General features: G+C 39.7%; 1 protein-coding gene across 4 annotated transcripts in view; it reads left to right on the top strand.

Moving 5' to 3' along the window:
* Positions 1–6,942, top strand: part of kpnb1 (karyopherin (importin) beta 1) — a 42,121-nt gene extending 35,179 nt beyond the window's left edge. For all 4 annotated transcript variants that reach the window (XM_048614566.1, XM_048614565.1, XM_048614564.1 and 1 more), the window contains one exon: positions 5,023–6,942. In XM_048614566.1, coding sequence (XP_048470523.1) covers position 5,023 — 1 coding nt within the window. In that variant the 3' untranslated portion in view covers positions 5,024–6,942. The remainder of the gene's footprint in view (positions 1–5,022) is intronic.
* The last annotated feature ends 9,612 nt before the right edge of the window (positions 6,943–16,554 follow it).

Here is a 16,554-nt window from a genome sequence, read left to right as displayed (position 1 = left end):
TAAAGTGGAAGAAAAATTGTATGAAATTCCTTGCCACAGAAGGCTGTGAAGGCCAGGTCATTGAGTATATTTAAGACAGGTTCTTGATTGTCAAGGGGATCAAAAGTTATTGGGAGAAAGCAGGAGAATAGAGTTGAAACTTATCAGCTGTGATGGAATGGCAGAGCAGTCTGAGCCAAATCGCCTAATTTCTGCTCCTCTGTCTTGTGGTCTGGGATTAGACCATAGACCCCTCCTAATAGCAGCTCTTCTATAGAACACACAATAAGTCAGGAGATAATGGCATGTCTGAAAAAAGGCAGTGAATTAATTATGGGCAACTTTTTAATCGTGTAGATTGTGGAAAATTGTATTGGCAGAAGTAGAACATTTTTTATGTATTTGGACAGTGTTTCGGGAAAATGTTCTGGATCCAGTTGTAGATGTTAGAAATCTGAAACATAAGCCGAAATTGATGGAGAAATGTGGTCTAGCAGCATTTATGGAGAAAAAGCAGGGTTGGCGTTTTGAGTTTGGTGACCCTTTAGAACTCTGAAAGATACAGGTACTGCCAGACATGAGTTTTTGTTTTGTGGCTGGGGCTATTTTTGATCTGGTGATGTGTAATCTAAAGTAAAACAGGCAGGTTTAAGGTCTAGTAGAGGACAGTGACTATAACATAGCAGAATTTCTCATTTATTTGAGAAACATTGGCCAGAAACAACTGTGCTAAACTTAAATAAGGATAATTACATGGGAATGAGGGCTAAGTGTACCGGGAAAGCAATTTAGCAGGAAAAATGGTTGAACAATGAATGACTTCCTTAAAAATCCAGAAAAATGCTAAGTACTAGGAAAACTAGTAGGGGAAAAGGGGAGGGCTATGACAAAGTGACTAGGACAGTTAGCTTTAACAAAGTTGAGAAAATGTTGGCGTCCAAAGAATGTACAGCATTTAGAAACGGTATAATCAACATAGCTTCTTGAAGGCCAAAATCATGCCTGACAAATTTTAGTCCTTTGAACAGGTAACAGGCAGGATAAAAGGAAACCAGTAGATATAGTATTTTTGGAGTTTTAAAAGGTGTTTTGATAGGGTACTGCATATAAGGCTACTTGACGTAACCAGCCTGTTGTATTGGGGGTAGTATTAGCGCAGAGAATTGGCTAAGAGTTGGGATATGAGAGGAATTTGCTGGATAACTAGTGGAGTTCCACAGGATTGGTGCTGGGGCCACAATCACTTACAGTATATATAAATGTCTTAGATGAAGGAATGTACTATTGCCAAGTTTACTGATGCCGAAGTGGGAAGGCAAGTAGTGAGAATGACATTCTACTGAGGGGCATATTGGTAAGTGAGTGGGGGGAAATTGTCAGATTGAATATAATATGGGGAAACTGAGGTTATGCACTTTGCAGGAAGAATAGGAGTTGAATATTTAAATAGGAAAGACTGCAGAAAGGTGCAGTGCAGGGATTTGGGGTTCTTGTGTATAAATCACAAGCTAATGTACAGAGCTTTGGGTAGTTGAGAAGACAAATGGAATATAGAGACAACAAGGTGCAGGGCTGGATGAACACAGCAGGCCAAGCAGCATCATAGGAGCAGAGAGGCTGACATTTCGGGCCTAGACCCTTCATCAGAAAAGGGGGAGGGGGAAGGGGTTTCTGAAATAAATAGGGAGAGAGTGAGAGGGGGACAGAAGAGGGACGTGAGTCCCTACCTACACTCACCTTTACTGGCTCCATCCCCGCCTCTTCGACCTGTTTGTTTCCTCTCCACCTATCCTCTCCTCTATCCCTCTTCTGTCCGCCTCCCACTCTCTCCCTATTTATTTCAGAACCCCCTTCCCCTCCCCCTTTTCTGATGAAGGATCTCGGCCCGAAACGTCAGCCTCTCTGCTCCTATGATGCTGCTTGGCCTGCTGTGTTCATCCAGCCCTGCACCTTGTTGTCTCGGATTCTCCAGCATCTGCAGTTCCTACTATCTCTGATTCAAATGGAATATAGACTTTTGTTTTGAAGGAAATGGAATATAAAAATTGAGGCCTTGCTAAAACAATGCAAGATACTAGTAAGACTATAGCAAGAATGTTGTGAATGCTTTTGGTCCTCCTCTTTTTTAAGGAAAGCTATACTGGCATTGGAGAAGTGAAGGTTCACTGGGTTGATCCCAGGCATGGTTTTCTCATGAGCAGAGGTCGAGTTGTTTGGGCTTGTACTCCAGTGGAGTACATCAGCATAAGAGGAGAGACCTTATTGAAACCAAGGATTCTTAAAGGACTTGACAGGGTATTTGCAGTGAAGTTGTTTTCCTTGTGGTAGGGTCTAGGGCCAGAGGAGCATAATCTATATAAGAGGTTGCCCACTTAATACAGAGTCCGAGATGTACAGCATGGAAACAGCCTTCAGCCAATTCATCCGTGTCAACCAGATATCCTAAACTGATTTAGTCCCATTAGCCTGCATTTGGCACAGATTACTCTAAACCTTATCTGTCCAGATATCTTTTTAAATGTTGTAATTGTACCTGCCTGTACCACTTCCTCTGACAGTTCATTCCCACACTTACCACCCTCTGGAAAATGTTGCCCTCAGGTCCATTTAAAATGTTTCCCCTCTCACCTTAGGTATATGCCCTCTAGTTTTGGACTCCCTATGCTGGGGAAAAATACTTTGGCTGTTCACCCTGTCCATGCACCTCATGACTTTATAAACCATGTATAAAATCACCCTTCAGCCTTTGTCACGCCATGGGAAAAGGCCCCAGCCTGTTCAGCCTCTCCCTATAGCTGAAGCCCTCCTCTTGATCTCTGTCTTGAACATACTCTTTGACTGCCTTCGCAGCCCTCTGGGTTAAAGAACCCCAAAGATCAACTCCACTCTGAGCGAAGGCATTCCTCCTCATCTCAGTTCTGAATCCTCCTTATCCTGAGATTATGCTGCCTGGTTCCGAGACCTCCTCACCTGGGGAACATCCATCCTGCAGCTGCCCTGTGGAATTCTTTACCACAGAGGGCTGTTGAGGTTATCTTAAGTATATTCAATGCTTGAGACTCTTCTCTAATCACAAGAGGGTTATAGGGGAAGGCAAAGTTGAGGATTATCATATCAGTCGGTTTCATCGAATGGCAGAGCAGACTTTGGGCAGAATGGCTACTTCTATATCTTGTGGTAGACATGCATCTACTGTCCCATACTGCACAAATGAAAGACTGCAACCAATACATTCATTGCTAGACTGAAAATGCTCATGACCAATATAGTGTCCCTTTTGTTTTTGCTCTGTTTCTCCATATCCTTCCTCCGACTCCTCCATTTCGGTTTAATTTTGAATACTTTATTAGAGTTTAGGGCATTTTCTAGTGTAGTGACTTTGACTCGCACCTAAACTGCACCCTGAATATTTCTGGAGTCCGTTTGCTTATTGTAAATCCCAAATTCTCTTAAAATGATCAGTAGCATTTCTGTTAGCTATAGTTCTCCTTTTGTAATGTCACCTGCTACTGGTATGTAGCTAGTCTCACCAATTAACATTGTCCTCCCTTTGTCAAATTGCCAATTTGCCCCCTTGATGTTCTGCTGCTGGGAAGGAAGTTTCTATAGGAAATTTGAGCATTTACTTGTTCTAGTGTATGTTTATGCACAAATTTTAACTCCAGTCAAAGCTAGAAGCCCATACTTTATATTTTGACACAATCCATAGATTGGGAAATTTCAAAATGCAATTTCAACAGTCTTGTATATAACCTGCTGAGTTATGCAGTCTTCTGTAGCGTGATCTTCAATCTTTCCAAATTTGTCAATATGACTACATCCCTCAAGCTGTTAATAGATCATTGTTCTGATAAATTTTATCCATGAAAGTTAACAATCTGTCTAGATATTCATCAGTGTTTAAATGGTCAGACTCCAATTCTGAAAAAAACTTTACCTTGCAGTAACAAGATAAGCAATGGAAGTAACAAAAACAAAGTTGCTGGAAAAGCTCAGCAGGTCTGGCAGCATCTGTGAAGGAGAAAGCAGTTAACGTTTCGGGTCCGGTGACCCTTCCTCAGAATAGTAATTGATTTTTAAACAGAATTCAATCCCATACTTGTATAAGACCATAAGAAATAGGAACCTTCTGTATCTGAGCAAACCCACGTAGAAACCCTGTTTCCCACTTAGCCTGTATCACAACTTGGAAATTCACAAGAGGAGCAAGACTGACGGAGTTGTTGCTCTGTTTGGTAGCAAGTGCAATTTCTCCTGTATTATTTGGGACTGTATAATGCAATCATGACAAGTTCATGTAAATGTTTGACAACATACAGTAACACCAACACCACTACATTTTGATTAAAATTAGGTCATTTGGCCCCTTGAGCCTATACCACCACTCAATAAGATTATGGCTGATCTGACACTCGTCCACTTTGCTACCCTATTCCTATAACTCTCAATTCCCCCAGGGATTAAGAATCCAGCTCAGCTTTATGTATATCAGAGCTTTGTTTCCATTAACCACACTCTGTAAAGCACGCGCCCTTCTGTTAACTCTGAATACTGATACAACGAGTTTAAGTCCAATTAACTCTATTGCTTGTTGCCTCATTCCATTAGGTCTCAGGCATTCCTTCAGACCATATGACAATAAGCAGAACAATGGTGCAACTAGTTGACAGATTCTACCAAGACTAGAGTTCGTGGTTCAGTTGATATTTTCCAAATTTAACCAAAAACCTTGAATTGGAGCCTTTGCAAAATGAATAGACTGACTAGATGTGGGATAGTTTATAGGGAGCAGGAGATGTTCAGAGGATCACAGCCTTGGGGAACAAGTGATTTCAAGTCTTCCGTCTCTAAATGAGCCACTATCTGGTTCTCTAACCACTAAACAATTGATTGTCATTGGATAATTGAGCAGCTGTTTTGATTTGATCACTCACTCTCTAAAACAAGAATTAATTTGAGCTAGGTGATAATGCCAAACAAGAGCACCCCTGGATTTTGGGAGTTGCACTGAGGAATTTTCAACTGGTATCTTTTTTATTCCAGATTCTGACAGCATTGGGATGAGGAAAACACCTGAGGCCCCACTGGAATTCTCAAATCTTTGGAACAGAAGTGAGGAGTGTGCAAGGATGTTGAATGTTTGAGAATGTGAGAATGAGTGAGTGAGGTTTGCATCACACCACCTGATCCAGCAGTATCTTGGACTGAGCGCCGAAACACAGGCCAACATAACCTGCAACAAAGAACGAGAAGAAATCCCTTTCTCTCAAACAGCGGGAGTGTTTTAAGAAAATAAATTCAAAGGATTATGGACATTGCTGCTGGGAGGAAAATTGGATCCTCAGCCTGGCTGATGTAATCGTACTATGTGGAAATTCGTGCATGAATAATGAGGTTGAGGTTCTTGGTCAGGGATGAGTGTGTGTGAGTGAGAAGGCATACACTTTCTCTACTTCAGATACATTACAATTTACTTAAATGGTTAGCATTTGCATTAAAGAGTTAAATCTACTGAAGCAGCACAATAATTGAATGGAGTTGCTCTTATTGGGAAACACTGATGAATGTTCAGAGCTTCCTTGTGCGAAGCTTTGGTTAGTCTTCAGCCTAATTTAAGGAGATGGTATCCCCTTTCTAAATAGCTTGCATTGGCTATATTTTCATCCACAATCAAATCCAAACAACATGCCATTTAACCTATTCCAACTATTTTTGAAAATATCCATATAGTTTCTCAAATGCAACAAAATTTTGTATAGACCTTTAATGAAAGGTGGCCTATTTTTAGCAGTGTTACTGCCATTTGCTTTGGAAAAAAAAACGATACGTTGTGTTTTACAAGAACGCTGGGATAGATAAATAAATGGTGTGTTTAGATGTTTTATTTCCATACCTCTAAATTCAGTGCATGTAGGTTAACAAAGGGATTGTGGTCAAGCAAATCTGGTGATCAGTGACAGATATTTGAAAGTGACCATAATAGTGCTATATGGTCAAAGTGGCAATTATATCCCCACTGTTGTATCTTGCCGTTGTCATCATGCCACCACATTTGCCTACCAGGTATTTTTGAATTGATGGCCATGTTGGCTGAGGGCTTGTTGCTTTCTCTTCACATCATGAAGGATACTATCTCTTTAAAAGAAAAAAAAAGCCTTTCTTCCCCTGTAAAGAGAAATAAAACTGTGAAAAAGTGTAAATGATGCAGAGGGATTTGAAAAGGTTCAAGAAATCAAAATGAAATGCATCATGCCCTAATCTGCCGGATAGCACTTTGGAACCCCCCCTTCCCCTCCAATTTGTACTGTAGCAGCTGAAACAACAGAGTGCCAAAGATTTATTAATTGTATTCAGGTCATGCTTTGGATTTCTAAAGAGTTTGGAGGAAAAATCAAATTTCATATTGAAAGTAGGCATGTAGAATGCCATTCAAAAGGCTTGGTGATCTATCTTTGCTTTTATTTGATTAGGAAAATAAAGAAAAATTGTGGTATTGATGTCTCGCTGCTCTTGGTATCAGACATTAACTAAACCAGAGACACTTGTAAAACAAAAGTGGCATATTTTTCCAACAAAGTCTGAATTTAAGTGTCAAAACATTCCCCAGCACAACTTGTACTTAGTCTTACATTGTGATTCTGAAATAACTACTTCCACGATAATGTAACAACTGTATACAGGGTATTGGATATGTGCCTTAGTGTCAGGTGAATACAGTTTGGTGTAGTATTCATCCCACTTCACTGAAGGCTGAGTAGAGGCACCATGTATTTACACTGGCAAAAGGGTGTTTTATCCAGTTAATAATTGCAAACTGGGAAAGGTCTGGGCCTTTTCATGCCTTTATTTTGTACTTTGGAGATCGTACTGATGGGGAATTCTGATCATTCCTCAGTGCTACCTGTTGCTGTCCTGTGGGCTTTCAGCTGTAGAAAGCAGGATAATAAAGTACACTGAGAAATAGTAAGTGTTCTTTGTGTCTTTATTGATCTTCAATAGTTTTTCTTCATCATTTGGTTGCTTATTCCAGAATAGTGAACAACAAGCTTTTTGTGCATTCAAGTAGCATGTAAATGAGTGTTTGGATTAACTTAAATCTTTCATTGACCTGAGTCCTCCAAGATTAGCCTCTGCTCAGCAATCAACTGAAACAGGCTGTGTCTCAAGCCCAAGAAAATGTTGGCTTCTCACTTTGCTCACCCTATTAAATATAGTTAACCCAGCGCTGGTGGGTTTGATTTGAGATTCCATACAGTCACTAGTTCTCGAGCCCAGCAATCCAAATGAATGGACCTTTTCATTTTAAGTTTTTCATCTGTGGAACCCTAATGTTGCAAAGTTGGTATAGTACTGATGGATGGGAAGGCAGGATTTTAGAATTTGTTTGTAAAATGATAGGGGGAACAGTGTGGTCCCTTTTAAAAAGGTGTTTTTTTAAGATTTGGAGATTTAAAAGTGCAGGTAGCAGCAGATGCACAGTTCTTAATTAAAACCTTGTATCAAAAGGCTAAACTGCGAGTAGGCAAAGCAGCATTTTTTTAAACCAAGACACCAAGGGTCACTGGACCCAAAACATTAACTTTTTTTTCTGTCCTCCGATGCCGCCAGACCTGCTGAGCTTTTCCAGCAATTTGTTTTTGTTTCCAGGTTTTTGAATTTGGCTAACTAATTTAAACCAGGCCCTAGATACCAAAGCCCAATTAAATTTAAATCTGATGGTTTTGACAACTTCATATCAATGCTATTAGAAATTGGGTCATCAAGGGTATAAAAGAGGGAATTTGAAAATTTGAGCAAACTGCCATCTGTTCAGAGAATAGCTCTCAATAACCATCTCTAAAAGAAAATCACAAGTTCTCAAATTTCTAAGATCTGAGTAAGCACCGTCTAAATAAAGGTACTTTTAGCTAATCTTCCTGACCCAAGATTTCTGACGAAGGCATTCCTGACTGGAGAAGGCAAAGAACATTCTGGAAGACTTATTCTGGCTGTAATTTTGAGAGGAGCTTTAATTCTATTAGTTTGGTTTATATATGTGGTACTTCTATCTATTGGAACAGCATACCATTAGAATTGTTTTATTCAGGAATAGTTGCTCATTAAGGGGGAATTTGGTTTGTTAGTGTTCCATTAATTTGTTTACTGTTAAATAAATAAAAGTTTACTTGTTGAGTGACTGTCAGGAATTCATTTTTATTTCACCTCCTTTATAACATTGGGAGGTGAGAGGCAGATGATACCACTTCTTTCATTTCCTTTAACAGATAGAGGTGAGCTTCTCTGGGTACTTTGGTTCTAAATATCAGAGGGGTTTGACCACTTTTGTAACACTTAACATTGGTTCAAGATTGTGGTAGTTGGGGAAGAAATAATTAAACAGAATCCAAGAATCTGCCGCTATAATTCTTCATAACCTGAATGTTGTAGCACTGTGGAGTCATGCTAAAACTGCTAGTGACTGTTTAGAAATTTGTTTTTCTCAGGGATGTAGTGTCTTTGGCTGTACTTCGGGCTTGAGGATGGTGTGCTTCCACTCTGGTTTAATGGGTTATTAGATTGATAACGTTGAGTGCATCTCCAAATCAGCTCTGATCTGAAGTGAAATAGCTGCTGTTGAATGTAATACTTGAACAAAAAGCAGGTGAATATCTTTCAAGTTTTTGCTAGTGTGACTGCACGTAGGACAAACATTGAATCTTATTGTATTTAAGATTGTCCTCAATTTGTGGAATTTGTCATAAATTCAAGTTCTGTGCTTAATGCTGACACTTGCATGGACAAATGATGTAACCATTTTGGACTATCAAAGATCCAATAAAATGTTCATGTATTGCTTTTGATATAGAAATAGCACTACCATAGAATTTACAGTATAGGAGACCATCAACCCATGTTTGTATTGGATCCTGAAAGAGCTACCCAGCTAGAACCATTCTCCAGCCCTGTGTGTCCTCTGAATTCAGCAGTTTCAAGTATCTCTTTTGAAACCACCTATGGAATCCATTTCCACCATTGTCCTAGGCAGTGCCTTCTAAATCCTAACAACTGAGTAAGGAACTTTCTCATCTCCTAGCTCTATCTTGGAACTGTGACTGCTAGTTAGATTTTATTTTGACACAAAAATTCTGGTGCAATGAGTTGTGTATAATGTCGCTTCTCAGTGCAATCTTGGGTACAAAGGTACCTAGGTGCAAAAATACCAGCTAGTGAAAACAGAATATCCTCCTTTTGCCATGTTAAAATTGTTTGTAACTTTGTAAACTTCAAGATTGCTACTTAATCTCAGCTGCAAGGAGAATAAGTCCAATTTCTCTAATCTCTGTTTTTACCAAAAATCCCTCATTTCCAGCTATCATTCTAGTAAATCTCCATTCCACAGGATGGGGTAACTTTGAAGTCAGAACAAAAAGAATAAGTGACCAAAAGTTTTAATGTCGCAGGAAAAGGGGATGGGAATTATGAAGTGCAAAACCAGTAAGGGTGGGTTGAATAAACAAGGTGCCAAAATAAGTAGTATGCAGAATTTTGGGGATAATTGTACGGCTGAAGGATGTTAGACAATGGCAGGGGTGAGACCTTGATGTGCTCAAATTAGTTTGGAAATATGGTGACTTGGAGTTATCTTAGGAAGGATAAGTGCACATTTGCTCCTGATACTATCTGGAACCCTGAGATGTGGATCAACAATGTGCTAGAGATTGATGTTTGCCAGGGCATGATGTTTATTTAAGTAAAAGTAAAATACTACTAGGGTCATTGGGCTCATGTTTTTTCTCCAAAGATGCTGCCAGAACGGAGTTTTTCCAGCAGTTTTTATTTCATGAAAATTATCTCTGGCAGACAGGACAACTTGATTGATAAAGGGCAGCAGTGCTTTGGCTAACCAATCTTCAGTGCTCTAGGTCCAGAATGGTGTTCCGCTTAGAACTTTTCTGATTCAAAAAAAAAACAATTAACAGCTACTATATATCTAACTTTGGGTGAAGTGTTGATTTTAGTTTCCATGTAATTGTTATTCTCTAGCCTTCACCTACTTGTGTTCACTATATGCCCTCTGCCATTTTTTTAATTCATTTGATGCTGTTGCAAGACAGACTGAGATTTTGAGGCTTCTGCATGTTTGAATGGGATTGAATTTTTTTGTACACTAGAAGCAGAAGATAGATGACTGGTAAGAGCATGAAAGTTATCCGGGATAGACAGCGATGGAGTAATGAGATTAGCCTTCATCTTATTGAATGATAGAGAAGGCTCAAAAGCCCAAGTGACCTAATTCTTATGTTCCAATGAGTATCCACAGTTTCTAGTGTAACTAGGTTTCTGCTTGTGTACATTGAAACATACCTAACTAAAATCACGTCTCCTGACTGATTTATAGTTCTATCATGCAGCCTTTTATACAGTTAATTATATCATCGTTGTGTCTGACTGTAATCCTGCCTTCCTTTGTCTGTCTTGCCAAGACAGTGGTGTCTGGAGAATCTCTTGTGATTATTTGTTGACCGTGAATGGAAGGACTGAAGTCAGTTCGCGTGCACGTAATGACATCCAACTGCACCTTTCCATTGCTCCTCGTTTACGATTAAAGGTGTGATTCTACATCTTTTGAAGCTAGGTGAGGTGGCTCAATGGTAGTTTCTCACCAGTGGTCCAGAATTCATCTGCTACAAGTGTTTCATAACATCCAAACACGTGCAAGTCCATTGAGAACAATGAAAATTGACAATAGGTGGCTTTGTGCTTTTCCATTTGTTGGAATAAAAGACATCCTATCATTTTGACACACTTCGGGTAATTTTTTAAAAATGTGTTGTAATTTTCAACAACTAAGGACACAGGAAAATGTGCATATTTTGAAGGTGGTGGCACTCCCTGGTCAATACTTTCACTTCAACCATCACTAACATTATCTGATTACAACTGTTTATGGGAATTTATGCTGTCATAGTCATACAGCACAGAAACAGACCCTTTACTCCAACTAGTCCAGGCTGACCACAATCCTGACCTAAACTAATCTCGCCTGTCTGCTCCTGGCCCATATCCCTCCAAGCCTTTCCTATTCATGCACTTATTTAAATGTCTTTTAAACATTGTAATTGTACCCATATCACTACTTCATCAGGAAATTCATTCCACACATCAGTCACCCTCTGTTTTTAAAAAAAAAAATGCCTTGCATGTCTTTTTTTTTTTTAAACCTTTCTCCTCTCTCCTTAAGATGCCCCCTTCTCTTGAAATTCCCCCATTCCATAGGAATGACAACTACCATTAACTCTGTCTGTACCCCTCATTATTTTATAAACTTCTATCAAGTCACCTCAGCCTCCTACATTCCAGTGAAAAAAGTCCCAGCCTTTCTTTATTACTCACACCTTCCGTACCCGGCAACATCTTGGTAAATCTCTTCTGAACCCTCTCGGCTCAATAATGTCCTTCCTCTAACTGGGCAACCAGAGCTGCATGTAGTATTCCAGAAGAGGCCTCACCAATGTCCTTTACAACTTCAACATGACTTCCCAACTCCTATATTCAAAGGACTGAGCAATGAAGACAAGTGAGCCAAATGCTTTCTTAACCGTTCTATCTATCTGTGATGCAAGCTTCAAAGCATTATGTACCTGAACCCCTCGGTCTCTGTTCTATAACACTGCCCAAGGCCCTAACATTAATTATATAAGCCCTACCCTTCCTTCCTTGTATCAAAATGCAATGCCTTTCATTCATCCCAATTGAACTCCATCTGCCATTTTGCAGCCCATTGACCCATTTGATCAAGATCCCTTTGTAATCTCAGAAAATCTTCTTCACTGTCTAGTAAGACACCAATTGTTGTGTCATCTGCAAACTTGCTAACCATGTCTTCTGTATTCTTGTCCAAATCTACATAAATGATAAACAATACAGAACCCAGAGCTGATCTCTGTGGAATACCACTGGTCACAGGCCTCCAGTCCAAAAAGGAACTCTCCACCACTTCTGTCTCTTGCTGTTAAGCCAATTATGTATCCAATTGGCAAGCTCACTGTGAATATCATGTGATCTAACTTTACTAATAAGTCGAACATGTGGAACCTTGTCGAAGGCTTTTCTAAAGTCCAGGTAAGCAACATCTACTGCTCTTTTTGGTAACTTGCTCACAAGACTCACTCAAGTTTGTGATTCACAATTTTCCTCTCACAAAACCATGCTGACTATCCCTAATCAATTTTTGCCTCTAAATATCCATAAATCTGATCTTTTATAATCACCTCCAACAATTATCCACAACTGAAGTCAGACTCACAAGCTGGCTGCTCCTTACAAACTTTCCTTAAAAAAAAGATACAACACTAACCACCCTCCAGTCATCGGTCACCTTATCTGTAGTTATAGATGATGTAAATATTTCTGCAAGGGGTCTTGCAAATTCCTCCCTTACTTCCCACAACTTTCTGGGATGCATTAGATCGGATCCTGGAGATTTATACACCTTTATATTCTCTAAGACCTCCCGAAATTACCTTTCTGTAATGTTAACTCAAAATTTATTTCTCTGCGGCCTCTAGACTGCATTTCTTTCTTCACAGTAAAAACTGATGCAAAATATTCATTTAGTACCTTTCCCAATATCCTGGGGTTCAACACAAAGATGACCTCCTTAACATGCCTTGATGGACTGCTATCTTCCTACAGTATGCTACTGGCCACACGTCTTTTAAAAAATAGTCAAGGACAAAATACTGCACTTACTAGAGATCTTAGAGCAACAGATAATGCAAGCCAGGCTGCATCTGTGCAGAAAGCAACAGCAAATATGTCAAGTGGAACATCTTTCAACAAAACTCTAATATGAGTGAAGTTTGGGGCCATAAAACCAGCAGAAGCAAGAATGAGATTGTTCCTAACTTGCTTTGCAGCTAAAGCCAACAGAACCCTGCCAGTATTTGAGAAATCCATAAAGGTAGAACATAAAAGCAAAGGAGACCAATCATTTTGGGATTCTGTCACATGCTCCCAGCAAACAGGCAAGGAGAGACAGAAGAACAGAGAAATTTATAAATAATACAGTAATGATAGGGAGTTTCAATTTCCCCAATATTAACTGAAATAGACAAAGTGTGAAAGACTTAGAGGGAGTACAGTTCTTAAAAGGTATACAGGAGAGCTTTTTAAGCCAGTATACTGAAGGTCCTGCAAGAGATAAGCCATTACTAGATGTTATTTTAGGGAATGAAACCAGGCAAGTGGCAGAAGTATCTGTGAATGTGTTTCAGTGACCAGAACACTCTATGACTTAAAGTAATGATGAAAAAAGACAAAGAGGGCCAGAGGTAAAGGTTTTGAATTGAAGGAATTTAATATTTAATATGATAAGACAATAACTGCCAAAATGGACTTGAAGCAATTAGTTGTAGGAATATTTACAGAGCATAGGGAGTTATTCAAAAGGGAAATAGTGAGAGTACAGGGCCAGCATGTTCCTGTCAAGATGAAGGGTGGGACCAACAAGTCTAGAGAATCCTAGATGTCATGAAATGTACAGGGTGGGAAAGGAAAAAAGTGGAAGCATACGCCAGACACCAAGGGCTCAAAACAGCAGAAGCCCTAGAGTAGTGCAGGAGGTTATTTAAAAAGGAAATGAGGAGTGGAAAAAGGGAGCACTGGTGGATGAAAAACAGTCCAAAGGTGTTTTATAAATATATTAGGGCAAGAGGATAAACAAGGAACGAGTAGAACCCATTAGGAGCCAAAGTAGCAATCTGTGTGTGGAGCTCAAAGACACAGATGATGTTCTAAATGAAAACTTTGCATATATTCATCATAGAGTAGGACAATTTAGTTGTGGAGATTAGAGAGGGGACCTGATATATTTGAACAAATTAGCATTGAGGGGAGGAGATTTAAGTGGCTCATATGATGATACTATGGTTTTAAGAGGTGTATTTTGTCCTGGTTTTTTTATGAAGAGAGGCTGAGGCAGAGGTACTGAGTGGTCAGTTTCAATCCAATAAACTTGGGATATTGTGTTCAGTTCTGGTCACCTCATTATAGGAAAGATGTGGAAGCTTTAGAGAGGGTGCAGAGGAGATTTACCAGGATGCTGCCTGGACTGGAGGGCATGTCTTAAGGGGAAAGGATGAGGGAGCTAGGGCTTTTTTCATTGGAGCAAAGGAGGATGAGAGGTGACTTGATAGAAGTGTACAAGATGATGAGAGGCATAGATAGATTGGATAGTCAGAGACTTTTTCCCAGGGCGGAAATGACTATTACGAGGGGGCATAATTTTAAGGTGATTGGAGGAAGGTATAGGGGAGATGTCAGGTTTTTCACACAGAGAGTGGTGGGCATGTGGAATGCGCTGCTAGCAGTGGTAGTCAGATACTTTAAAGACTTTTAAGCGACTATTGGATAGGCACATGGAGGATAGTAAAATGTAAGGTATGTAGAGTAGATTGATCTTAGTAGGGTAATAGTTCGGCACAACATCGTGGGCCGAAGGGCCTGTACTGTGCTGTACTGCTCTATGTTCTGTGTTCTATGTTCTACGTTTTAAAGTAAACAACTTGGGAGGCCTTGGGTTTTTTTTTAAAGTTGGAACAATAGAGGCAGCATAAGGTGGCGGGGTCAAGCTCCCACAGAACCAGGATTTTAGTTTAACTTTCAGTAGTTGCTAAGGTCTTGAAGCGGGATGTGGAAGCTGTTATCACTCTCTCTGTTACAACTAAAAGCTTGCGTTCTCTTCCTGCTGCTAGAATTGCATGTGAGACAATCTACTTTACTGAATTTACCTTTGTCAAGCATCTGTTTATGGAACAGTTGCTGTTTGGTAGTTACATAATTTACTATCCTGTTAAGTTTTCCAATACAGTTAAGTTATTCTAATTCTTCTTTCTTTTGTTTGGATTTTAACTGCAGTGTAAGAATAAAATGTGTTTTGCTTCAAATCTGGTAGTTTGACCAACTGAATTGCATCTAGAAAACAATGCCTTACACATGCCTTTAAAAATAAGAAGGAGTTGGGGTCTAGGCTATCTTCTTAATATATTTTGAGGGGGTTTGGTCTGGTCCATAATAAATTGCGGCTCTTGTTGGGATCAAAATCTTTTATTCCTGGTTGGATTTGTAGTTAGAATCTAGAGTATTAGAAGCTGAGAGGCGACATTATAGAAGTTCATAAAACGTGAGGGGCGTAGATATGGTGAATAGCCTAGGTCTTTTCCCCAGGGTAGGGGATTCCAAAACTAAAGGCCATAGGCTTAAGGTGAGAGGGGAAGGGACCTAAGGGGCAACTTTTTCACGCATAGGGTGGAATGGGCTGCCAGAGGAAGTGGTGGGGGCTGGTACAATTAAAACATTTAAAAGGCATCTGGATGGGTATATGAATAGGAAGGGTTTAGAGGAATATGGACCAAATACTGGCAAAAGGGATGAGATTAATTTAGGATATCTGGTTGGCATGAATGTGTTGGACTGAAGGATCTGTTTCCATGCTGTACAGCTCTATGACTCTATTGGATGTGAAGACAAGTGACTGGTGAGTGTTGGTGTTCTTTTTACAGGTGTTGCATTTTGGTCAGTTTAAGTAGGGTGTGCCTTGTGTAGTAATGGCTCTTTCAGTCACTAAGAGTTTCCTAACTGTGGAAGAAGTTACTTAGGGTGATTTACAAAATGTGAGCAAGGCAAATCTTTCGGAATTAGCAAACAAGTTGAAGTTGGAGTTACCTGTATCTGTGAGGAATAGGAAGGTCATTGCAGCTCTCGCTCAATATTTACAATTGCCAGAAATGCAATTGGAATCTTTGGGAAATGGCTAAAATTCAATTGCAAATGAAGCAGTTTGAACATGAAAAGGAAATGAAACTGTTTAAATTATGATTGAAAGCGGAAGAAAGGGAGAAAGAGACAGTTCTTGAACTTTGGATATTGGAACTGAAAACTCGAAGTCAATTTAAAATGGTCAAGGGAGAGGTGAAAGGTTGGATTAATGATGAGGAATATGATGAAGAGCAATCCCATCGTAGCCAAAGGCCTGTTTAATTAGGTCTAAGCTTTACCTAAGTTCAATGAGAAGGACATAAAAGACACTTTCATTTTATTTAAGAAAGTGGATAAATGAATGAAATGGCCAGTGACAACATGAGTATCATTGATCCAAACAAAGTTGGTAGACAGAGATAGTGTGAGGTATTTGCATCACTATCAGAGGAGGTATCTGGGGAGTATGATGAGGTAAAAAATGCCATTTTAGAGTACAACGGAATCTTGATGGGCCGATGGGCCGAGGAGTGGCAGATGGAGTTTAATTTAGATAAATGTGAGGTGCTGCATTTTGGAAAGGCAAATCAGGGCAGGACTTATACACTTACTGGTAAAGTCCTGGGGAGTGTTGTTGAACGAAGAGTGCAGGTTCAAAGTTCCTTGAAAGTGGAGCTGAGTGAAGAAGGCATTTGGTATGCTTTCCTTTATTGGTCAGTGCATTGAGTATAGGAGTTGGGAGGTCATGTTGCAGCTGTATAGGGCATTGGTTAGGCCAGGTTGGGTGTATTACATGCAATTCTGGACTCCGTCTTATAGGAAGGATGTTGTGAAACT

Source organism: Rhincodon typus, chromosome 30, assembly GCF_021869965.1.
Source record: "Rhincodon typus isolate 14 chromosome 30, sRhiTyp1.1, whole genome shotgun sequence".
In the NCBI taxonomy this organism is placed as follows: domain Eukaryota; kingdom Metazoa; phylum Chordata; class Chondrichthyes; order Orectolobiformes; family Rhincodontidae; genus Rhincodon; species Rhincodon typus.
This window is presented reverse-complemented; position numbering and strand designations above follow the sequence as displayed.